Source organism: Ambystoma mexicanum, chromosome 8 (genome assembly GCF_040938575.1).
Source record: "Ambystoma mexicanum isolate Mex_15411 chromosome 8, UKY_AmexF1_1, whole genome shotgun sequence".
NCBI lineage: Eukaryota > Metazoa > Chordata > Amphibia > Caudata > Ambystomatidae > Ambystoma > Ambystoma mexicanum.
In genome coordinates this window covers 1,401,990,435-1,402,016,038 of record NC_090929.1, presented here as the reverse complement: position 1 = coordinate 1,402,016,038, position 25,604 = coordinate 1,401,990,435, and the positions used below count along the sequence as shown (strand labels likewise).

General features: G+C 43.3%; 1 protein-coding gene across 1 annotated transcript in view; it reads right to left on the bottom strand.

Moving 5' to 3' along the window:
* HPS1 (HPS1 biogenesis of lysosomal organelles complex 3 subunit 1) overlaps nt 1-25,604 on the bottom strand; it is a 591,196-nt gene that overhangs the window by 166,641 nt on the left and 398,951 nt on the right. The window contains exon 12 of the mRNA XM_069611540.1: nt 24,912-25,079. Within this exon, the coding sequence (XP_069467641.1) occupies nt 24,912-25,079 (168 nt within the window). The remainder of the gene's footprint in view (nt 1-24,911; nt 25,080-25,604) is intronic.

Genomic DNA, 25,604 nt, shown 5'->3' with positions numbered 1-25,604 from the left:
ATCAGATGGACTCCACTAGATTGTGTGGGATGTATTGACCCACACTGCTATACTATGCTGCCTCACTCTGCTATCTATGGTGCGAGAAACAGCAAAATGGCGGCAAAACCGTTGTCCGTGCCAAAACATCCAAAACCGTGTTTTTTCAACACACAAAAAGATGGCTGCACAACCTGCCACCCATGATGCATGTGTGGTGGAGCAGAGCACACGCTGCAGAAAAAATGCCAGTGGGATCCATGACAAGTAAACATGGAGTACAGAGGGAGAAGCAGCGCTTTGCAAGTGAAATTCCAAAATTTGCCTGTAAATGACATTTACTTTGGTGCTGAAACTTCAAAACACCTGTACATAACACTTTAAAACACTCAAACTCTTGCTTGGCGCTAAAATTCAGTTAATCTAATGAAGCACTGTGAATTTACAAAGTCCTGAAATGTTGAGAGCAAAACATTTTCTCAGCAAAACTGGATTGCCTGTGAATGACAGCTCCTGTCAAAAATCTGAGTGCAGCACACTGGGCTACCTGTGAGAGACAGCCCCTGTCAAATGTGCTCTTCTGATTAAACTTTAAAGCTGTCTAAAACTAAAGATCTGCCGGATGAGCAAATATAAAAGGACTGTTGCTGAAAGGAACACAGATCACAGTTGTTTTGATCCCACAGGTTGAAACGTAAGAAAGTATATATTTTTTTTTATTGATTGTTGTTTTAATCGGAAAATAAATCCCACCTTTCAACATAAGTATACATTTTAAAATAGTTCATGAAAATAAAATGTGTCTATACATTCACATTTACACAACACGATTAAACATAAAATCCATAGTGTACATCAATCATTCTTATTACATAAATGAAAAACATCAGCATTATGCCTAATATTCAAACGATTTAAAAACTTTACAACTGCATATTTTATACGCTTTGTTATGCCAGTATATAGTACTAGCCACAATTGGTCAGACGTGAGTACAAGATCTTCATTAAACAACTGTTTAAAATAAAAGATTCGGAAAGGTAACAAATCAGGACACTCCACCACCAGATGTTTCATTGTTTCCATCGCTTGATTACAAAATCGGCATGTCATGCTGTGTACAGATATCTTCTTCCATTTGTACATTATTTCTCTTGCTGGCCATATATTCAATCTAAATCTCATGAAATCAGTACGCGGACTAGGAGTTGGAGATTGTTGCAGATATTTTTCAACCTGTCCTTGAACTTTAAGGGCAAATGGATTCGGATTGCATTTTTAAATTTTCATGCAAGCAGTTCTTGTGTTAATCCAATTAGATCTCCACAGTTTTAATTTGGCTGTATTCAGATTCTCAATTAATAAAGATTGTGTTATATCTGCTCCAATCATGATTTTTCTAGCACAATTGAGCCAAGTTCTTGCAAAGTTATCTTCAACTGTTATTAAATGTTTGGATTATGATCATAAGTAAGCCACTACTATTTACTCTCATTATGCATTTTCTATACAATTGGCATACTTTCCATTTGTAAACCGCATAGAAAGAAAGCAACCTCAGTTCATGCCTAATAATAGGCACAGATGCTGACAATGGTAGCACTACAGATTTTTTCCAATAGGTATTTTCATACTCGAGCCAATACGCATAGATTTGACACTTTTTTGTTTCAGACCCATACAGAATGGTAGGAATGTACTGTCGTTTGTAATATATAATTAAAGGATCTATAGTAAATTTGCCAAATTTTGCTCGGATGATTCTCATTTGTGATAAAGACGCATTCTGCTTTATTTGAAGAGGATCTTCATACGGCTTGCCAGACATGTGATTATTCACACAGATACCCATATAAATATACGTTTGCACCAACTGGAGATCAGTATTCTGCAGCCTCCAATGACAATGCGTTTTTGCCCCTTTTTTTTTTTACACCAAATTGCATAACTTGGGTCTTCTTAATATTAATGTCATTCAATTTTTACTGGCATAGTTATCTAGAGCATTCAACATGGTGCGTAATCCAGCCAGTGTTTTGGATATAAGCACCATCAGCATAAAGAAACCAATTTATTACTGTTCCATGTAAGTTAGGTGGATCTGTGATCATACCTCTGAAGTTACACCCAATGTCTAAGATAAAAATGTTGAAAAGGGCAGAAGCTAACAGCATCCCTGTTTTAGTACCCCGGGTGGTTTCTATTGGCTCTGACAATAGCCCATCATTACTCAGATGTATCTGGATAGATGTATTGGAATGCAATTCTATGATCAATTTCAAAATATACCAGGAACATGTTAGGTCCATTAATTTCCTATACAGTAGTTCTCTTGGAACAAGGTCAAAAGCCGACCTAAAGTCGACGAATGCTGTATATATAGGCTGTTTGCAACGTTTCCCTTGTTGAATAATGGCATTCAATGTTATTAGGTTGATGCTTGTACCTAATCCTGGTAAGAACCCGGTTTGATATGGATCTCTGTGGTTCAATTTATCTAACCACTTGTTAAATTCTCCCAGAATCATTCGGGCAAAATTTTTTCACGGACAATCCAAAAGGGCAATAGGTCTATAAGATATTGGATTTGCACGATCTCCTTTCTTAAATATATGGAGAATTATAGAGGTTTTCCAGGATGGAGGAATATTCCCAGTTAACATAATATTCGTAAATATTAGATATAATATATCAACCCAAAGGTCTATATTCTGTTTTAACATTGAATTGTGAAGTCCATTCGGGCCAGATGCTCAGGAAGTACTCAACTTAGATATATAAAAATGGATATCATCCAAATCAAATTTCACAGCATAATCAACAGCTATTCTGTTCCAGTATAAACATACATCTGGAATTGGTGAACGATACACATTGTCAAAGAAAGTTCTCCATCGTTGCTACGGGATGGGATTGATTTGCATTATGGTCTGATTTTTGTGGGAGCTATTATTAAGAAGCGCCCATATTCCTCCAGGCGATTTCATGATGATCTGTTTCATCATGCTTTCGCCATTGTGTTGATATTGCATAGCACGTCGGCCTCTGTGCCATCTTTTATAGGCATTTTTTAATTGCTTTATCTGTTCAAGATTAGCCACTAGAGAATCCATGGAAACCTTTGACAGCATCTTACATGTTTCCTTAGTTCACTCTTTATTTTTTACCCCCGGATCAAAGGTATGTAGATGGCTTTGATGGCCCCGTTGAGCAGTCACCCCCCCTGATGTAAGTAATTGCATAGCATGAACATAACAAGAACCATCATGGGCACTAGAAACACGATATAAGTCACTCAGCATTTGTTTATAATGAACTAGTTTTGGACTAGACCATTTTATACGGTTACCAACCAACATTGTTAACTAATAAATTGGACATGTTATAATTAATGGACTTTAACTGTTCCATAGGCCATTCACATGTAATACATAGTTGGCTATGGTCACTCATTGGCTTTACTGTAAAAGCTGATATATTATTCAAAAAATGTTTATTGACATACATATAGTCCAGTGTTGCATGATAGCCATCATTGTGCCATGTAGCCTGTGGGGGAACATCTCCTTGTATAGAGCCATTGAACAGGACATAATTTCTATTAGCCATTACCGTGGACCAGCGATATTCGTTCATCATACAAAGCGAAGTTTCCTTAGACAATAAATAAAGGCTTATGTCACCCATAATGAATGTATTGGTAATGGATTTATCCAATAAGAGCGGATTAAGAATAGTGTTAAATTGATCAGAAACTCGTCAGAGGTGAGATGTTTCTTGCCCCAATAAATGTTAACAATGGCACGATGATTTGCTCCACGCTGAATTTTTACAATTTGAAAACAAGGAGATGGCGATTTGTGCCATTTAATGTCAACATTCTTGTCTTTACGAAATGCCATCAATAAGCCCACCATTGGCCGACCCAACAAGGGTTGAAATGCGGGTACCACATAGATGTCATAAAGATCCATTATACGAAGCCAAGTCTACTGGAATACTATAATATCATATTGAAGGAGGTCCTCACTTTTGGTGTTAATAAAATGTTTATGTCTTCTAGTATTCCAAGAGACTAGGTTAATAGAGTCAAATGTCTGGGGTTGTTATAATCTTCCATTACGATTTCGATTCAACAATGTATTGGGCACTTGTTACAGATCTCGGATGTACGACTCTCTTATCACCATATATTCTTGCTTTGCTGAGATCAATTTTTTTATTTGTTTGATCATGGACATACATATCTTGACTCGATATGACGCCTAAATTGAAGAAAGCAGTCAGGGCTAACCATAAGGTGTTTAATACAACCCCTTACTGTATGTACAATCGTTCTTCTGTTGGATCCGTTTGGTTCACAAATTCAACTAAACCAATATCTGCTGGTGTCAGATCTTCTAGTGCAGCGATTTCCGTGCAGATATTCAATAAGCCTGCACAATTAAGATCATAATTTAAAAAGGGATGGCCTCGGCATGTTATCAGTAAGTGATGATGGTTCCTATCTTGGGCCCCCCCATTAAGACTAGATGATGTAGACCTAGACTCATTGTGTACCATTGTAACTGGTCTGCCACTTGTAAGCTCCTGGGGTGCCAGTTCAGTGCCCCTACTCATTTTTGGCTCTGGCTATTGGGTCGATTGTAACAAACCCAGGCCTTTCAAAAGTAAATCAGCATTGGAGGGTGCAAAACAAGATGATTGGCTATTGTCCTTTAGCAGCTCCTTTTTAGATTCCATCATAAACTGCTTTATAGTTTCATTTTCCTCATTATATTTTTCAAAGGAGGCCCGTATCTCATCGCCTAATTCCTGTATTGTGCAGCTTATTTTTCTTACATCCTTCTCATGCGTTTCTTCAATTTCAGGGACCGATTCACCTCGTATGACAAAAGGGTTTCCACTACTAGATATTATAGGATGTAAATTAGCAGGTGACTTTAGTTGCACTTTCTTTGTTATTTCTGTAGCCATTGTTGATTCGACAGGGTTTTCAGTTTGTCTTAGTGCTACAACTTGGGTGGGAGGTGCTACAATAGCAACTAAATCATCCAGAGGTTTATATTTCAAAGGCACATTCGTTTTTAGCTGTGTGGCTAGCTTGAAATTCAGTCTTTTTTTTTCAGCTGTAGTAATAAACTTTGATGCTTTTCTAGATTTATTCATGGTACTCCCTACTTTATTTATCTGCATTTGTCTATCTTGTTCATTGACACTCAATGTGGCTGTAGACTGAGTTTTTGTATTGATGAACATGAGTGCGAATACAGAACTCTGAGCTTTCACAGATGTATCTATCTGCAAAGAGGTAACCGGCTCTGAACTCATTCTTGTAAATTCTTTTGTGCCTTCTAGAATAAGTATTCCAGAAGAAGTTGTATTTTTTAGTAACCCCTTTGACATATTCTAGTATTAATTAACATCATCTACTGAATTGTCTGTGTACATTGACTCGTGAAGTTAGATGTAGGCTTACTGTCCACCTGGCCATTTATAGACAGCTCTCTAATAATATTTAAATGAGATTGATGAATAAGATCTGTCCGATTTTTTATTTTGTCATCCAGCATCTCGTATAACTTTGCCAAGGAGAGAAGGGCCGTGTTCATGACACTCAAATTATTGTTTAGGGCTGGCGCTTCAGGAAATGAAAACCGATTATCTTTATGGCCTACCTGATAATCACGTATAAAATATGGGTGATTTCCAATAGGCTCATTAAATTGAGTTTGCCTTGGGGTGGTCGCTACAAATGAGAGCGATCTGTTTGAGGCACTAGATGGTGATTTATCAAACATTATTGGTGATTTGTTTAAGTCTTGATTGTCTTTCGCCACAAATAACTTACCCTCGAATACTGGATTATCCTCTCTACTGGGTAAAGTTTGGTTATCTAACCCATCATCAAACTGCATCAGATCACCTGTATTGGAGCATACATACTGCACCTGCGGTGTGTATGAATAATGGTGGCTTGATGCATTCATAAAATCCAGCATTTCCTCATCAATCTCACCAGCTAACGTTAGTTTTCTGTATTCTTTTCTTAGCATTTGCTGCGCCTGAACTGTGCACATCGGGGGATTTTTTGGCGGAGAATTAGTGCAGACTGGGGACAATTTAGCATCGGCCTCAATAACTTGGGTAATGCATATTTCCCCCATTTTACAAGCTAAAGCAATTGATGCGTCTGCTAATTCCTTTCCGGCTTGTTCCACGTTCCCAGCATTCACCTCCTTTAAAGGCCCGTTAACAGCTGATCTCTGCAGGACTGTGGCAGCTGATATGAGCAAGGTGGTTGTTGATTTAAATCCCCATTCAAAGAAGCGGGATCTATAGTTTTCTTTTTTGTGCCGTCTGTTTTGCAAAAGGCACGGATGTCAACATTAAGAGAAATCGATTGTTTATTCTCTTTAAGCCTTTTGGCAATAAAAGCTTTTTTACACTGCAGGGGCGGGAGATTATACATTTCAGCTCCATTTTTTGGCATGCCCGATTTTAGAGAAAAAAGTGGTCTAGACATGGCGTAATTAGGTTGTAAATAACAAGAGTATAACAACAATATAAAAAATGTATAATAAAAATAAATATAAATAAAACTTGGGCTCAGAAAAATGGTTGCGCCCACCCCCGCTGTCCAGCTAGACAGCAAGACAGTCCAACACACTTACTCCAACGCACTTCCGCTCAACGCGCGGGCGTTGTATTTTTGACTAGTGGAGGGCGGACTTGGAGGCAGAACCAAAACCTAGGTGAAAACAAAAGCAAGGGGTGCGGGTCAGCTTTCGCAGGATATTAAGCAGGGTAAAAGTCCATATCCAGCAAAAAGCCTACCAGCACAACCAATATGGTAAGTCTTTCAGAGATGTATCGATTTCACTACTGGCAGCAGAAAAGGAGTCACGGACAGCAAGACAGTCCAACACACTTACTCCAACGCACTACCGCTCAACGGGCGCAAATGTAATGTATCTATGTCATCTGATGCAACAAGTTTGTTTTATGCTGGATTTCAAGTCAAGAAATTAAAAATGATCTTAGGTTGGCTGGGCCTGCAAGAGGTTGAAAAACAGGTTTCCACCCAAGGGGAGGGCATTGATCTCAGCAGATGCTCACTGACACATGATAATTGTGGGTTAAGCCAGACCTTTGTCTGCTACCAAGGACTGAACAATGGCAGATTCTCCAGGCCAGGAAATGGATGTGTGAAGAGGTCGTAAACTAGGCTTGCAGAAGGAAATCCCAAAGGTGGGGGCTGCTCCTTGCCTCCAGAGACAGACAAAAGGCTGACCATTTGCTGCTAAGAATATGTAATGAACATTTTTTATAGACTTATAAACTCGCTATCAGAACTGGTGAAAAATACAAAAAGGGCAGTTTTGTTAATCTAATTTTTGGCCCTATATTTTAAAACGTGGTGGAACTGTGTAGCATATTCTGAACAGGAATGGCAATATTTGTGGTTTTATGGGAACTGTATTTATGATAGAATTGTTAAACTTTGCACACACATTCCTAAGGTAAACACGCATATTTGTGGAAATTTAAAGACAGTTTGGAAAATGTGTTCATGGCGAAATGGACAAAATGCTGCAAAAAGGCAAAACAATGTCTCACAGCTGTGGCAATTTGATGAACAGATACTCCATAAAATATGTAATCCTTGTATGCGATTTTTGTAGAGGTTACAAATGTATAAATATGTATTTAGGACAAAATTCGATTTTGATACTAGTGGCTAGGGGAGGTTTCTAAGGATTGTAAAAATGAAACCATAAACTTGACAACATCTGTCTTTGAGCCAATCACTCGGATGCAAGGCGGAGATGAGGCTCTGATCCAATCCCAGTTCACAGGGGCGAGTTTAGTTAAGCGGCCCATACACCCATTTTTGTGATGTCATTTGAAAGGATAGAGACATCTGACAACACATACACACTCTCTCTTCTGATTCCAGCGAAGCACTCTGATCCAGCATTCAACATCCAGCCTTTAACATCCTTCCAGATTCAGATGCCAATCACCAGGCCAAGCAGTAGCTGAACCACTTTCAGCTAGACCTCAATCCTCAATTAATCCTCAACTAATCCTTAAAATCCAGTGAAGCGCTGTGGTGTGGGGAAGCATCCTGAAACTATCTGGCTTGCTACCATAACGCTTGCCTGATGAACTCGCCATCCCGCTGATCTGAAATATCCAGAAACAAGTTGGGCAGATCCTTGCAGTTCCAGTGACCGGCCTAGCTGATCCTAGCTGATGTGCTGTCCTTCCCTGATAGACCCGATCCATTGACCAGAATCTTCATGGGCCAAAAATGTTAAATCCCAGTGGATTGTGAGTATTAACAGAACGCTAGAGAACTATTGTATACCTTGCCTTATCTTGTTCCACCCTAATATTTGAACTATCCTTACTTTCATAACCAGTGACAGTGTCAAAATCTTTAGTGCCATCTTATTCTGTCTATTTGCTAAAGCGTCCTTTAAATAGTCATTTTAATTTGTGTAACTCTGATCCAAAAATCCCACTTCGAGTGTTTGGACTGGTTCTGCTGGGGAAGGCACTGGGGATCTGTTATTGAAGCCATGAATCAGTCTCAGAGCTTACTTCGCCCCAACCTGGTTGTCTAGCCTGCATGCTCTAGTCTTGAGTAAAAGCATAATCCATCATTTCTGGTTTTAAACTGAAGTTCTTGTCCAAATTTGTGTCTTTATTTTAGAAAAACACCTCCCACTAAAACCTCCATAACTCCCTCAGTTTTAGAGATAGAAACAAAATTTCAACTCCAACTGATACCTAACATCCTTAGCTACATCCACAACCCAAAGTGTAGTTAACCAGTTTTTATCAAAAATCGCATAGTAAAAGTATGCTGCAAATTTACATTTTGCTAAAATGTTATTCATGTGAATTGGCTTTAAATTATTTCCCACTTTGCCTTTGAGATTCCAATTGTTTTCTTTTGATTAAATCATTGATTTCGATTGCTTGCATCTGTTCAAAGCGGCTCCCATATACATTTATAATAACTTAAGCATTTTGACCACATTTAGTATTTTTGCTCAGCCAGTTTCAAAGCCATTCTGACAGTTGAAAAGTCAAAACTGTTTTCTCTTGTGTTTAAGGGTGGAAAGTGGGGGTGATATTCTGTTTAGTCTGTATTTTTCCTGAGTACCTGCTCTCTCCTCACATCTATTTAAATTGCTTATTGGTGGGTCGAGGAGTATCGCAGGGGGAACCTCTAACCATAGTGCTATCTGTTCCAAACCAATCCAAAAGTATTCTTTTCTTTGCTGCATTCTTTTTGTGTTCATTACCTAAATCCCAGTGCATTACAGATATTATTCATTGTCCTCGTCACCCCTTGGCGATTGTGGTTACCTTTTAAAAATATATTGTGTTTTAAATTCAGTGTGACCGGGGGGGGTTGTTTTGCGAAAGGTTGTGATATGAGTGGTGTATCATTCAGAATATTGAACTAATAGACAAAAATAAATAAGGGTTTCATTTGCGCACTACATGCTGGGCGAGACTTGGGTGTGTGCCTGATTGAAATCCCTTACAATCACCAATGCTACCCATCACCTGTGGAGTCCCGCGGGGTTCCATTATCTCCCCAGTGATCTTCAATCTATACATGGATTTGCTGGAAGTCCTCCTAGCCACACACAAACTTCACATCCACTAATACGCCGACGACACAAAGCTATACCTCAAGAATAACTCCATCAAGCACATCCACAGGCTCAAAACCTGCCTCTTGCTGATCCATTCTGGGATGTCCAGTGCATACTTGAAGCTCAACCCCTCCAAGACTGAATTCCTACTCCTCACAAACAACACCCAGGCATTCAGACCTGGCAATTAACCATGAACTCTGAGGGCTTCACACCCGTGCTCACCTCCTGCAGCAAATCCCTCAGATTCCACATCGACAAACATCTCTCCGTCAAGACACACATAGCTAAGAAAACTTGCATCAGCTCTCCCTCCTGTGAAAAGTCAAGCCCTTCCTCCCTCTTGACAGCTTAAGATCCCCCGCTCAGGCACAGGTCCTATCCTAGGTCTCCTGTTGTCCTCCCTTGTGCCCCTGAGAAGTAGCCTACATGCGGCTGCACGCCTCATCAAGGGTCTATGTCGATACAACCACATAACCCCGGCCCTCCCAGACCTTCACTGGCTCCCACTGCACACACAAATCACCTTCGAGTCTTGTTGCATCATCTATAAGGCAGTCGCCCTCAAGTCACCCATCTACCTCACAGAGAAACTAAGCATCTCCGGCAGACAGCGCACCACCAGAAGCTAGGACACATGCAGACTTGAAATTTGCTGCTGCAAAAAGAAAAGGACCAGAAAACAAGTATTCTCTGCCTACGCCCCAAGAGTATGGTACCTCCTCACCGTCAGCATCAGACTCGGCCCTACGCACCTACATTTCAGACAATAACTCAAGATCCACCTCTTCCAGGAGTCTCTCCTCCTCAACACCTAGGCCATCATGTCACCCCTCGCACCACCTGACTTGCTAGACTCAGCCTGCCCCTCTGCCCCCCACCCGGTACAGCTGAACCCCTCCTCTGTGCCCCTCTGTATCCTATCCCCACTGTATATTTGTTCTGTTACCTTTGAAAAGCGCTCCATTATGCATCTCTACTGTTGTATATCTCTGTAAAGACCTCTGTTGCTTCTCTGAGCTAGGTCTGTGCTCAATAAAATACCATAATAATGAAATAAAAATTTTCAGAAAGGTCAACGCCAATTGGTTTATCACATCTACTACTTAATATATAATGTCACACAGGGGACATCGATCGACAAACATGCCAGGCCAAGGAGTAAGGTTAAGAAAGTGTTGTAATTATTAAATGTGTACAGTACTGTCCAAAATAAATACATAGGGCCTCATCACGACCCTGGCAGTAAGCCTTAAAAGTGGCTTTAACAGAGTTAACGTCCCCAATACCGCTCCGCCGGATCACGAGCTGGCGCAAATACCGCTGTCTGTGAAACAGTCGGCACAATTACAGCCGGCGGAATCTGCACAGATACCAAGAAGCTCAATCACTGACGCATCACAAGTCCCTGCACGGCAGTATTGGCACCGAAATACGGGGCTACTACCGCTGAAAACCCAGCTCTATTAACCCCAGCCTCCAGGTGGAGGTAAATGAAAACAGGTGGCAGAAATGAAGCCACAGGCGATGCCAACCCACTGAAGAGGGCACATGCCTTCCTCAAACACAGTTCAACACCATGCTGCCACTAGACATTGCGAGATGGGACATCTTAGGCTAGAATTGATGTAGTAACCCTGTGGGAGACTACACAACACTTGTCCTCTTGGTAGTAAGTAACCCACCTTTTCGTATAGGCCTGTACTACACAAGTTGGTAGTGTGACTGAGCAGCCAGGCTTATCTCAAGAGGGGTAAATGTGAGCTGTGGAGCTGTAGCAATACAATTTGCAAACACAAGTAACCAAGTAACACTTACCCTCAAGGTTTCAGTTATAAATAGTTATTAATTTATTTAACATCAGTTTTAACCCCTTAAGTGCCAAGTACGAGGTATCTCATCCTTGACATTACCTTTGCGGTGCCAAGGCCGAGATATCTCGTCCTTTTCTGCACAAAAGTGTAATCCAGCCCCCGGACTATGTGAGGAGGAGGATCCTCCTCCTGGCCCGTGGGTTGGTTTCCTTCAGTTTCATGTCAGTGTGCGTAATACACGCTGACATGAAACAAAGTAAATTTCACTGCAGCAGCCATTTTGCGGCTGCCACAGTGAAAAGAGAAGGTGAGTTTCCACCTTCCTCTCCCTTCAACTCCAGCATTATTGAGCCGTTGAGATCGAGGGAGGCGTCGTTGGAAGGGGAGACTCTTCATTGCTGGGCGTGGATCGCTGGCTGGCCTGCGTTACAGCTTTTCACTCTGGGAAAGGTCGGGCACCCTGGGACTGCCGCTGCACTTGGGGATGGTCAACCCGCAAGGGAGACAGCTGCCCAAGGCCATGGACATTACACCCGACTTTCCTGGAGCTCTGGCTGGCCTGCTTTACAGCTTCTCCCTCCGAGAAAGGGCAGAGACCTGCCGGTGCTCCATGGAACCGCTGCTAGTTGCTACAATGGTGCTACAAAGGTAGTAAAAAGTAAACCTCTGCCACCAATTGTAATTGTTAAAGGGGTAACATAAAAATGTTACATGAGAAATTAGACAAAGGGCATACTAAGTAACCCCTTCAGCATCCTATAGTAAGTAAGGTATTTAAACCTTTGGGAACTCTAAGAGACTTCTCTGTGCCACTGCACTGGTGGTGCTGTGTGGCACAATGTCAAGCTGATGCCTATGGAGTTTGTCAGACTCCAAAGTCAAAAGAAACACAGCAAATAAATCACATTAAAATTACATGAGAGATAAAAAGTCCTGAAGTGCAAAAAAAGAGTTGAGGGTATCTAAAGTAGAAGGGAATTAGCACATTTCTGAGAATTCTCCCTAACACTCACCCCCCTCCACACCCCCCCCAGAATAAGGGACAGGAGGATTTAATCCACTCTGTCATACTTTCTGGAGAGACCATCAGCATTTTGGTGATTACATCCTGACCTATGTTCTATAGTGAAGTGAAACCCCTGAAGGCTGATTGACCATTTTAACAATTTAGGATTCCCCCCCTTCATCTGCATTAACCATCTCAAAGGTTGGTGGTCTGTGAATTACAAAAGCAGATCCATGAAAGTATGGTCTAAACTTCTTCAAAGACCACACAATGGCAAAACATCCACTTTCTATGGTTGCCCACCTTGTTTCTTGGTCCTTCAGTTTCCTACTGACGAATCAGAAAGGGTGTTCCCTGCCTTTCTCATCCAGCTGACTCAGAACTGAATCTATACCTGTATTGGAAGCATCTGTCTGTACAATAAAGGATTGGTTGTAGTCAGGAGCGCTTAAGAATGGAGCTTGACAAAGGGCTTTAAGTCCTTCAAATGCCTTAGTGCACTCCTCAGTCCACCTGACCTTCTTGGGGAATTTGGGTGAGGAGATCACATTCAAGAGAAAGGCTATGGTCCCATAGTTCTCAATGAAGTTCCTTTAGTAACCTGTGAGACCTAGATAGGCTCTCACCTGGGTTTGAGTAGTAGCTGTGGCCCAGTCTTGTACAGCGTGTACTTTGCTAGGCAATAGCCTTATATCACCTCCTCCTACCTAATGTCCAAAGTAGACCACTTTTCTCTGACCAATTTGACACTTACTTACCTTTATATTCAGATGGGTCTGCTCAAGAGCCTGTAATACATAGCGTAGGTCGTCAGTATGCTCTTTCCAAGTGGGGCTGAACACTGCAATGTCATCCAGGTATGCCATGCAGAAGTCCTCATCCCATTCAGAACATGATTTACCATCCTTTGGAATGTAGCAGGTGCATTCTTTAGTCCAAAAGGCATGACCTTAAACTGGTAGAGGCCTCCTGGGGTTGTAAATGCAGTGTTCTCCTTGGCATGGTCTGTTGGAGCCATTTACAAATAGCCTGGTGTTAGGTAAAGCATCAGTCCTGAGGTACTTGGCTGAACCAAGTTTATCCACCAGTTCATCTGTCCTAGGTAAAGGATGGACATCAGTCGTGGTGACTGCATTAAGAGCGCTATAGTCCACAGAGAATCTCAAATCCTCGGATCCTGCCTTTGGCACTAGTACAACAGGACTAGCCCATGGACTTACATATGGCTATGTTACCCCGACATAAAGCATCTTATTAACCTCTTCCTCTATGTGGGTTCTTACATGGTCTGACATTCTGTAACCCCTGCTTTTGACAGGTAAACAGTCACCAGTGAGAATATCATGCTCGCCCCAAGAGGTCAAGCCTGGTGTCAATGAAAACACGGAGGCAAACTGATTTAACAGACCCTTGCATTCCTCCTGTTGGTCCAAAGTCAGAAGAAGAGAGATTAACTCATATCTTCTATTCTAAAGGCTGTCCCCTGAGAAGGTTAGGCAGAGGTTCACTCTCCTCCTCCTCTTGATCAGATGCGAAAAGCAAAGCTCCCATTTCTGGTCTGGATACATATGCCTTCAGGATGTTGGTGTGAAAGACCCTGGGGGGCCTCCTTGGGATTGCCCAAGTCTACCAAATAATTGACCTCTCCATGTTTGCTCACAACCTTGTAGGGTCCAATCCATTTGTCTGGTAAGGCCCTCTGCCTTGTAGGTCCCATAACTAGAAATAGCTGATCCTGAGTAAACTCAACCATGTTGGCCTTCTGGTCATGTGAATGTTTAACCAGAGCCTGATCTGCTTTCAAGTTTTCTGAAGCTTCTGTTATCATGTGCGTCATTCTCCTTCGGAGACCTAACACAAAGTCAGTGGGCCTCATTATAAGCATGGCGGTCCGAGAACTAAGTTACCATTAAGCATGCCGGTACCGTAGTTCCCGGACCGCCATACTACGAGCTGCGCTCGAAGGCGCCTGTCAGACCACCAGGTCTGACCTGGCTGGCAGAGCGGCACTCGTGAGCACAGCACGTCAGATGCACCGGCACCATTCTGAATGGTGTTGGTGCATCCGACGTCCCATTCCCATTCAGCCCTTTGGGGCCGAATGGGGAGTCCCTTATTGCTGGCACCCACAAATGGGCAATTACCAGGTCCGCTGAACTCGGCATGACCCGGTTCTTGCCCATTCGCAGGTGCTGGTAAAAATGCAACTCTAGGGTTGTAATGAGGCCCAGTGACTCTCACTGGCTTGTGGGAAGGAGCACTCTCCAACTCCTCCTTGATTAGGGCCAATGGACATCTAACCGGATGACCAAAGAGAAGCTCAAAGAGGCTGAAGCCAACCCCTTCTTGAGAGACTTCTCTATAAGCAAAGAGAAGGCATAGTTTGATTTAACCTCTCCACCAACCTATTTGGAGATGGTAGGCTGTTGAGAACTTGTAGGTCACTCCACAGTTTTTCCACATGGCTTGCATGTAGTGGGACATAAAATTGGTCCCCCTGTCTGAGATGACATCCTTAGGAAAACCTACCTTGGTAAAAATACCAAGTAGGGCCTTAGCCGCTGCCTGAGTAGTAACAGTTCTCATAGGTATAGCTTCAGGATACCTGTTCGGATGGTTTAACACAACCAATATAAACTGGTTGCCTGAAGATGTGGGACGGTCTAAGGGACCAACAATGTTGATTCCTACCCTCTCAAAAGGAACACCCACCATTGGGAGAGGAACCAAGTGTGCCACATTCTTGGCTCCACTTTTGCCAAAAGTCTGACGGCTTTCACAGAATTTATCTACATCAGACCCCATCTTGGGCCAATAGAAATAAAGAGAAATCCTTTCCATGGTCTTCTTAAAGCTTAAGCGACCAGCTAAAGGAATCTCATGGGCTAACTGTAGAAACTGAGGTCTCACCTCAGACACTACAAGTCTTCTGTAGTCCCCTGGGGTAGTCTCTATAGGCTCACTGTAAAGGAGGCAATCCTCCCAGTACAGCCTGTGCTTCCCTAGCTCTTGCCCTTCCAGCTGGGAAGCTGCCTGTTGGAGAAGTCCTTCAAGAGTTGGACACTCTCTTTGACCTCTGCTGAAGTCTGCCCTACAGGGGCCACCTAGTGCAAGCAAAGTCTGCAGCTCAGGTTGGTCTATAGGATCCAGATCTCCAACAGGGGGAAGGTCTTCTTCCAGTTCTGTTTCACCATCCTCTGGTTGGACCACACACTCAGCCTTGGCTAGTAGAGGGGTCACAAGTGTGACCTTAGACTGTCCTCTTGGGGATGTCCTTGTTTTGTGCACAGGGGTGATACTTTTCTTTCTTCCCGAGACCTTGGGTTTCCCCTGTGTCTCTTTCTTCTTGGAGTTAGAAGTTTGTTCTTCCCGTGGACTGGGTATTGTAGGTACCTCTGTAACAACCCATTGAGAGTTATTCAATGTGAGCTCTCTGGCCTTCCTAGTCGGCTCGTGCTTCCTTTTGCTGGGAGGACTGGAGGGTGGGGGCTTGATACAACTCTAAGAGCTTTTTAGTCTTTCCCCAACAGGACTCTCTCAGGCACCTCATTCTGTACATGGACAGGTATTCTGACAGTCATGTTGTTGCACTGGATGAGCGCTGGTAGTATTGGAACCATCTGGACAGGGCCTCCAGCAAGCTTAGTGGGACCTTTGGGTGCCTTAGCAACATCCTCGGGTTTAAAAAAAGGTTTCATCCACTACAGTAATGCTGGCCCCAGTGTCTTTAATGGCAGGGGTCTATTGACCATTAACAAGTACACTGTCTTTGTTATATTCTTTGGTGTTATCTAGAATAGAGTTATACACATCTACATTCTGCTGTTCCCACAGACGCAGAGACACTAGGGAAACACTGGCTGAGACTCCAATGGGGTCTTCAGCCAATAGATGAACGTTTCACATTGCATTATGTACTTCTCCCTCATGGATGAAGGATAGGCAGGCAGTGTGGACCCCTGAAGTTTTACCCTTGCATCTGGGATCCCCTTTCACATGGTCAGTTAACCCAAAAGCATAACGTTTCCCAAATGTTTTCTGGAATGGGGGCTTCTGCTGACCTCCCTCTGGTTTAGCCCCAGATGCTTCACTAGACTGACCTGGTTTCCCATATGCTTTACCATTCTTATGTTTGTGGCCCTCTTTTGGGTGGTTGGATTTAGAATTCTCTTTGTCATCTTTCTTGTGCTGCTTCCCCTCATCCTTTTTGTGAGTGGCCCCGGAATCCTTGTGAGTAGCCCTGTTGGCAACCCACAAGTCAGCAGGCTTTGCTAGCTCCTTGGGATGTCATGATGCCTACCCCTGGGCATCCGGATCGAGTCCATCAGCCCCGGGAGCAGGCATCCAGATACTCATTAAAACCCCAACGGCCCCGGCTGGGGGTTGTTTGGACTTAGGCGCCAGGCTCATCATAGAAATCAGTCCTGGCACCATAGGCGCCAGGCTCATAGACTTTACTTACCTTATGCAGACCATGCTGCAAATGAGTCCAAGCCAACGTGAGGCCTGGATGGGACTATTTTATTACAGGGACTATTTTTTACTCGCGTGTGGTTCTGGGGAACTTCTTACCTGTGACTACTTTGCAGGCTTTTTAAACCACGCCCGAACAGCAGCTCATGCTTCGTGTTATTCTGTATCCAGCAGCATAACGCTCGCCGTGTCTGCAAGTCAGCATCCAGTCTTCTGCCACGCCCACCTCAAATCCAGAGCTCCTAGACAAAAGGAAAAGAAAGGAGAAGAGGTTAGATCACAGACATTATTTGATTCCTTACCTGATTCCAGACCCAGCACATCTCCGAGCCTGCAAAGGACATTATCTCAGCATGCGTCGCTTCGCCAGCAGCAGTGCCGCGTTATACTCACCAGTCCACCACATCTTCCAACTCGGCGCTGCCTCCATCATTTTCTTCGTTGAACCCCAGCACCTGGGGGGAAAAAAAAAAGGAATAACAAGGTGAGCCGAGAAAACCGACAAAGACAATCTCTTTGCCACCATAGGCTTACCTGCTTTACCACTGGAGGTATTATCCTTTAATTCGCCGCATCCATCTATGCCGCACCTATAAAGGGATAGAAAACAGCAAGTTAAACTCATGCAACTTTTAACGGACAGTGTTTACCTGAACGCCATCAGCTGCCACCAGGCAATATTCTTTTGGACCCAGCTGCAACCTAACGAGGGAATGGAACAAGAGTGAACATCGGACATATTGAACTCTTTGAACTTTATAGACACTGGAGTCAATATTCCTCCGGAACTCCTCCAGTACCTTCAAATCAGTGAAATAACTGGTATCTACGCGCCCCTGCATGCCATGCAGGATGGAGAGCTCATCATTTAAAAACATAAGGTGAGGTTACCAAGAGGGGATATCGGAGGTGATTAGTGGGGAGAACGAGAACAATTGGGGGGGCCATCACCAAAGTCCACGGGTGGCTAAATCCCTTTCTCCACTTGCAGGAGAATACTTCTACGAGTCCAGCAGACAAGATTAGGCGGGCCAGTCCAGACTGTCATCTCTTCACTACGCATCACGTTGGTGGAGACCGCAGCTGTCCGGTCCGATCGACGCCCCTGTGGGAACCAGGTGAGCGTAACATGGGATCAATCTCCTTTGAGTCAGCAAAATGCTGTCTGAGCTCAGGAGAGCAGGCATCAAAAATAGATTCAACAAAAACAGATTTTTCATTCCTTCAAAAGTAGTTACTCTGTAACCCTTAACCCATCCAAGTAAGTTTTTCAAACATTCACACACTCAGGTAGCCCAAGCGGTACCATCAGTCTTTTTGAGGGTCCTAAACTCTTAAGGTACTGGGAAGGATTTTTCCCAAATCTAGCGATCAAAGCTAGCTTCACATTCTCTTACTCCAATCTTTCAAGATCCCCCACATCCATTAAAACATCAGTTGCAACCTGGGGGAGCCTAGACAAAAGCTAAGGAATCCGCTGATTCCCTGTGAGACCCTGAATCCAACGATTGTATTCAAAAGCACTCAACCAATCCAAAATATCAAGTTTTGCATCATACATACTCACTGCTTCTTTGGGCAGGCGAGGCCTCTTTGGAATGGAAGACCTAGAGGACTCTGGGCCAGAAACATTTTCAAAAGACAATATTTTCATTTCAGGAGAATGTTGCATTTCGAGTTCCCACAGTTTGATGTCCTGATGTTTGGCTTCAGCTTGAGTCTGTATTCTTTTGAACTCCAATTCAAGTCTCATTCTTTCAAGAGACACGTAGTCTGGCCTCAGTGAGGGAGCTTGTGGGGTCCCAGTGGACACATGTTGAGGCAAAAGGGCAGGCTGGGGCGTAGAGGGGCTCCTATCCTGGGACTCCTCTCCCTCTTCTGACTCTTCTAAGACAGCAGACTCCGAATTATCATCCTCAATATCAATTTCCACATTTTATGGCGTAGGAGGAGGCCTACTATCCAACCTTTGGTGATCAAACAACCTTGTAATCAATTCATTTTTCTTTCCTTTAACAGGGAGATTTCTGACTTTACACATTTCTTTCAGTTCTACTGTCAGAATGAGCAGGGGTTCCTGCTTGAAGGTATCCATACTAGGCATGTTAAAATTGCTATTCTAGTGGGGCTTAGCCTTTTGAAGGTTTTTAGTTGAAAAAAAGTAAAGCAAACACTATGTAACAATTCTACAATAGATCCTCACTGCCTTCTACCAGTGTTAGGCAAGATTGTACGCAGTACCCTTTGGATGCACTAAAATAACCTTCACCTCCTGGCAATAGGGACCCAACCTTTGGTATAAGTCTGAACTACACAGGTTGGTAGTGTGGCTGAGCAGCCAGGCTTATCTTAAGAGGGGTCAATGTGAGTAGCAATGTTGTGACACAGAATTTCACAGTACAGTTATCCAAATAAACACATACACTCAAGGTGTCTTGATAGAACAATTATTAATTTATTTCACAGTCAGTTGTATAAGCCTTCTTCAGAAGGGAGCAATATGTATGTAACAATTAAAATACACTTCAAAAACCCTCTTAGTTTCTCTAAATCAGATGATAACCATTGGGGATGGCACACAGACACTTCCTACACCTTCAGGTGACAAATAGCTAGGACACTGTGGATATTCATTTATCACTTGTACATTTAGAGCAATACTGAGTTTGGTGAAAAAGATAGAATAGAGGAATAAAACAAAGGTTAACACATAATTCATAAACAGGTAAGTACTTTTGAAACCTTCCAATGTTCAGTAAACTAACCCTGCGGAAAAGATTAAGCATAGAGTCAAAGGTAAGAGGAGTCACTCAGGGAGCTAGGACAGCCAATGTTAATTGCACAATGTCAAAGGGAGCTGAAGATCTTCTTTGCAGGTAGGTGAAAAGTCTTGCACAATGTTTTTAGAAATGTTTGTAGAAAAACTCTTGAAGGGCCACAAGCTGGGAGTCTTGTGAGGCCAAAGCTTTAGCAACTCTGCAAGGTAACCAAGACAGGTCTCAACTGAGAGCAAGCAAGGCTTCACAACAAGAGGTAAGTGCTCTTAGACTTTATAGTACCTCTGGTTAGAAGAAATGGTTCCATCTGGCTTCTGTTCCTGTACAGCTCTGCAGATCCTGTTGTTCCTGAGCCTCAGTCATGGGGACAAGAGGGAGGACACGTCTGCAGATTCCTGCTCTGCAATGGGAAGGTCAGTGCCAGCAATGGGCAATCTTCAATTTAGCGGTCATTCTGTGTTTCAGCTCCTCGCGTGAGACAGCAAATAGCAACACTGCGGTTCTCAGATACCACTTCACACTTTCCTTGCTTCTGGGTTCCAGCACTCTGTTGTGGTGGCTAAAGCTTGGTCAGTCCTGCATCAGGGAAGTCCGGAGTCTCGGGTCTGACTTAAAAGCAACGTGCATGATCTGGTGTTCCTCTCCCTGGCTCTTCTGGAAATAAAACCAGCTTCGAAAGGAGGTCTAGATTGGCTTACTTTGGAGTCGATTGGTCCCACCAACTCAAAAGGGCTTCTCTAGTTGAGGCGATTTTGGCGCTTCAGTACAGCAGCAGGGCTTCAACGGGCAAACCAATGGTCCAGGAGTTACAGCAGGCGTCTCTTCCAAGTTCTTCTTCGGATTCCTTCATCCAGTGGTTGACTCTGCCTTCAAAGTCAAAAAGCCTTGCCTTTTATGCAGGTTTCTCCCATTCATTCCAGCCTAGCTGTCAATCACACAGCAGGTTGGTTTTCCTTGCTGGACAGCCAGCCGGCTTTGCCAGACAGCCAGCAGGCCAATCACCTTTGGGTGCATTCCTGTAACCAAGGGGATTAAGCACAGGGAGATTCGGGCGCCTCCCTCACTTCCTGCCTCTGCCAGACATACTGGAGCCAGAGGCGGACTTCACTCGTGAATCCCGCCAAAGACAAAATGAACAAAGGGACCAAACCTGGTTTGGCACGCAGAGTAAATCTCAAGAAGGGCCTTTCCAACAAGAAATGGTGAAAAAAGAAGACCGGGGCCATTTTGACAAAATGGGCACCCATGGGTGCCTTACCGTGGCTGCGAAACACACAATGGTAGTAAAAAGTAAACCACTGCCACCAGCCATTAATTGTAGAAAGGGTAACATAAAAATGTACATGAGAAACTAGACAAAGGGCATACTAAGTAACCCCTCCAACACCCCATAGTAAGATTGTGTGTGCTGGGTCTAGAAACTTACAAAATGTCGGTAAAGTCAATTTCACTTAACTGCTCTTGGAAACCGTAGTTTCACCAAGAAAAGGTATTTAAACCTTAACGTTGCTGTGTGACACAATGTAAAGATGATGCCTATGGAGTTTGTCAAAGTCAAAAGTAACAGAGAATAAATCACATTAAAATTACATGAGAGATAAAAAGTCCTAAATCCAGCAAAAGAGCTGGGGGTCGCTAAGGCAGAAGGGAATTAGCACATTTTTGAGAATTCTCCCTAACACAAGTGATTCATGTAGTTGAGAGCAGGGTGTATGGACTCCAACTGCCGTACAATACTAGTGCTACAGATGGTGAGTGAGGCGACGTCTATAAAGGAGTGGAATACCACTAATATAATTTAGTGAGCAGCAACACTATGCGTTAACTGAGCATCATGCAGAACGCAGTGATAATATATTTTACTTTATCCAGAACAATATTTTTTACTTAATCCCGGGGGACGAGTCTGATGTGGCCCAGTCCTATTTCTACATCCATGGTCGGACCATGGTCGTTGTATGTGAGAACAACGGGCGGAATACGTGTCGTCCTGATCATTTTGCATCACGCAGGAGACTGAGGCAGATACATTGTGACTGCAGGTAAGGCCATAGTCTTAAATTCAGGCCATGTTAATGAAATAGTGGATTAGACATTCTTCTAGCTCGACCGTGTAAATGGGAATGCATTCACAGCTTATTTACACATGCTAAGTACGTCTGTTTAGGATGTAAGCATACAAATCCTATGTACCATTGCTCCGTTTATGGCTTGTGGTGTTGCTTGCTTTGTGAAACATTACAAAAAACGTGTGATTCCCTAAGAGGAAGAGTCGGGGGAATGTAGCGGGGCATTGGTTTTCTCAAAATTCACAGAAGCCATTGCCTTACAGGACCAACCATGTCCACCACATACCTTTTTTCTCTGTAATATTTCCAATGTTTCCCCAAACTATGGGAATTTTCCCTACATAGTTGTTGCCCGACCTATGCAAATCACCCCTTCCTGAACTTGGAATTTTGTCTACTTTTCAGAAATGTATGCCTTTCTGTCTTCCCATTCAGCTTTCCTAACCCCCTCTTCCATTCCGTCCACGCATGTCCTATTGGGGAAAAAAAGGGCAAAATTGCCTACTTCTCACAAAACGGATGTTAATGTTTTTTTGGTTTCCACGCAACCTGTTCTTGAAAGCCTGGAAAATGGTGACTTCGGTAAAGCAATCCATTTGTTCCTAGCTCTTAAAAGGAGAAAAAAACAGGCTTATTTGTACATCATTTTATTGGCATTTTCTCACAAAACACAAAATGTGCTCCGTTTTTGGTTATTTTCTCTCAGCCCCATAAAGCAAACTAGGATTCCTTGGTGGCGTTATGACCGCCTACATGTGGGAAGAAAGGGGGCCAAATTTCGCCGCGATATCTCATCTAACAAAAACGTTACAAGGGATTGAATGGCGACAAAGCTAGTAGATACTTTTTAGAGATGCATTTTACACACTTCCTACACACTGAGTTGACTTCACTAACTAGGACAGTAATGGCATTTTTTATAGCTAGTACACTTTGTAGATTCTGAGGTTTATAGAAAGGAATGGTTAAGGGAAGGAAAAGGGTTAAACAGGTTCTCAGAGCATGTGAGTATGTAAATCCTCCAATTAAGTCTAGACTAAAACCTTTCCCAGCAATAATAGTTTAAAACCAAGTTATCACCTTTGTGGGACAGTAAATATCAAAGTCAAGTGGACTAGAAGAGTCTGCAGGGAGCCAGGATAGGCAGAGTCAATTGTAGCACAGTCTATGGAGATGAGGCACTTCTTAGATAACAAGGTATTGCACAAATGTGTTAGAGAGTTTGTTGAGGAAAAATCACTATAGGGTCACATGCTGTTACACAGGTGAAGGGTAGAGTTGAAATCAACTCTAGCAAAGTACCTACTGCAAGTCTCAACTGAGAAGAGCGAAGCTAAAGACACTGAGATAAGTACCCCAAGTCGGAACAGTACCTCTGGTTAGAAGAAGAGTGGTCCAGCTGGCTTCTGTCTGGTTGCAGCGATGCAGATCCTGGTTTCCTGGTCCTCAGTAATGGGGACAAGAGGGAGGACGTCTGGAGGACTCCTGCGGCAGCAATTCAGAGGTCAGCGGCAGCTACGGGCTCTTTTCAGATCAGCGGTACTTCATGGTTTCCACGCTCGGTAGACTGCAGCACCGTGGATCTTGGACACCGGTTGGGCTTCCTTCACTCCTTTGGTCCTGCACTCTAGTGTGGGTACCCGAGCTCTGGTCGTCCTGCTTCGGGAGGGTCCTTGGTAGACTCCTAGAGCTTCTGGACGGATTGCAGACGTTGCACGCGACTATGGATTTCTCGACCCCTGGCACTCGGTTCCTGCAGCAGCAAAGAAGTACAGCCAGTCAGGGGAAGATGGTCCAGTGGAGTTCGTCTCTGGGTTAGTTGGTCCCACTGACCCAAGGGAAGAAGTCTCCCCTTCCGGAGCTTCTCTGTCGATTAAAAGGAGTTTCAGCACAGCAGCAGGGCTTCACCAGGCAATTCAAAGATCCAGGAGGATGCAGCAAGCTTTGTTCACAGTTTCTTCATCGGGTGTTCTTCCCAGTGGTCAACTCTGCCTGTAGTCCCAAAACTCTCGCCTTTTGAGGTGGTTTCTCCCATTCATGCACAACCTAGGCTGTCACTCAAACAGCATGGTAGCTGTCCTAAAAGGACAGCAAGCCAATGCATTCAGGTATTCCTAGAGACAAAGGCTAGGGGAGTTTTGGGCACCTCCCTTGCTTCCAGCCTTTCCAGACACACTGGAGCCAGAGGCAGGTTTCAGTACTGAAGCCTGTCAAAGGCAAAACGAACAAAGGACTCAAACTTGGCTTGGCACGCAGAGTAAAACACAAGAAAGACCTCACAAACAGAAAATGGCGAAAAAAGAAGACCGGAGCCACTTTGACAAAAAGGTCACCCACGGGTGCTATACTGCACCTGAGGATACAGCCTGCGGTAGAAAAGCACAATGGTTGGAAAATTGAACCACCACCACAGGCCATTTAATGTAGTGAGGTTAACATAAAATGTTTACATTAGTAGGTAGGATAAGGGCCTACTAAGTAACCCGCCCAGCACTCAACATGCTCCAGGTGTGCTGGACCTACAAAGAGAAAAGGTAGGTAAAGTCAATTTGACTTTACTTCTTCTTGGGAACAGTAGTTCACACAATAAAAAGGTATTTAAACCTTATTAGAAATCCAAAGGACTTCCCTGTGACACTGCACTGAAGTGCTGTGTGTGACCATACAATAAGTAGATGCCTATGGAGTTTGTCAGACTCCAAAAACAAAGGAAACACATAATCCAAATCAGGTCAAAACACATGAGAGTGCGAAAAAGGTCTCACTCACTCCATGGTTAAAATTAAAAAGTAGCAAAAGAGCTGGGGGTCTCTGAGGTTGAAGGGAATTAGCACAAAAATTTGAATTCTCCCTAGCAAGCAGTGACGGATGCATGCTTTAAGAACAACAAGTACAACATGAAAGTCAAAGAAAGTTCCAAAAGGAAAATTGGCGAGTGTTTCTGCTTTCTGCAGTTATTATCCCCTTTTCTGTGAGACAGAATACATGTTTCCATAGATGTGAATAGCACATTACAATTCTACATTTAAAAGTACTTAATTTCTGATTATGCAATTTTAATCACAAAGTGCATTTGCTGACAATGGCTTCAGTTTACAAACCCAAAGACTCACCTTTGTAAGAAGAACCAGGGAAATTCCAGGCCAGAGAGGGAGGCAGTACATGGAGTGAGGCATCAGTGGACAGTAGCCGTCCCGTAGATTTGCGTCCAAGAAGATCCTGCAGGGGTTTGTGGGTTCAGGAAAGGGGGCTTCCAGAGTGCATAGACTGTCTTCAGCCATCTTTGAACAATGAAAATGTGCATGCAGTTATTAAACAATGTGCAAAAGAAAAAGGTTATCTGCCTTCATTAAGACTCTTATTAATCTCTATTGGATTTATTCATGACCTGCAGAAGTTTGCTGCAACATAAAATGATAAACTGTAAGGCGATGCTGAACATATTGCTGCCATCACTTGCCATCTTCAGAATGCAGTGCAGGGTATGTTATTTAAATAATACACAATTAGAACTTAAATCCACAAATCTGATCACTTGGTTGGAGCGAAGGTGAGGGTTGGAGGGCACAGCAGTATATCTTTTGGGTCCTGCGATTCACCATTCTGTCACAAATCGCAAATACTCATGCTGCATAGGTGCAACAGAGTAAAGAAAAAAGAATTATGTGCAATGATCAGCCTCCGCACCGATTCCTCAGACAAATGTTCTTCAAGACATTGGTAGGAACATAATGAGAAAAAATGGTCAGAAATAGTCCTGCAGCACGGGACTGGAAAGACTTCCTAAGTAAATGAGTGCACATCCT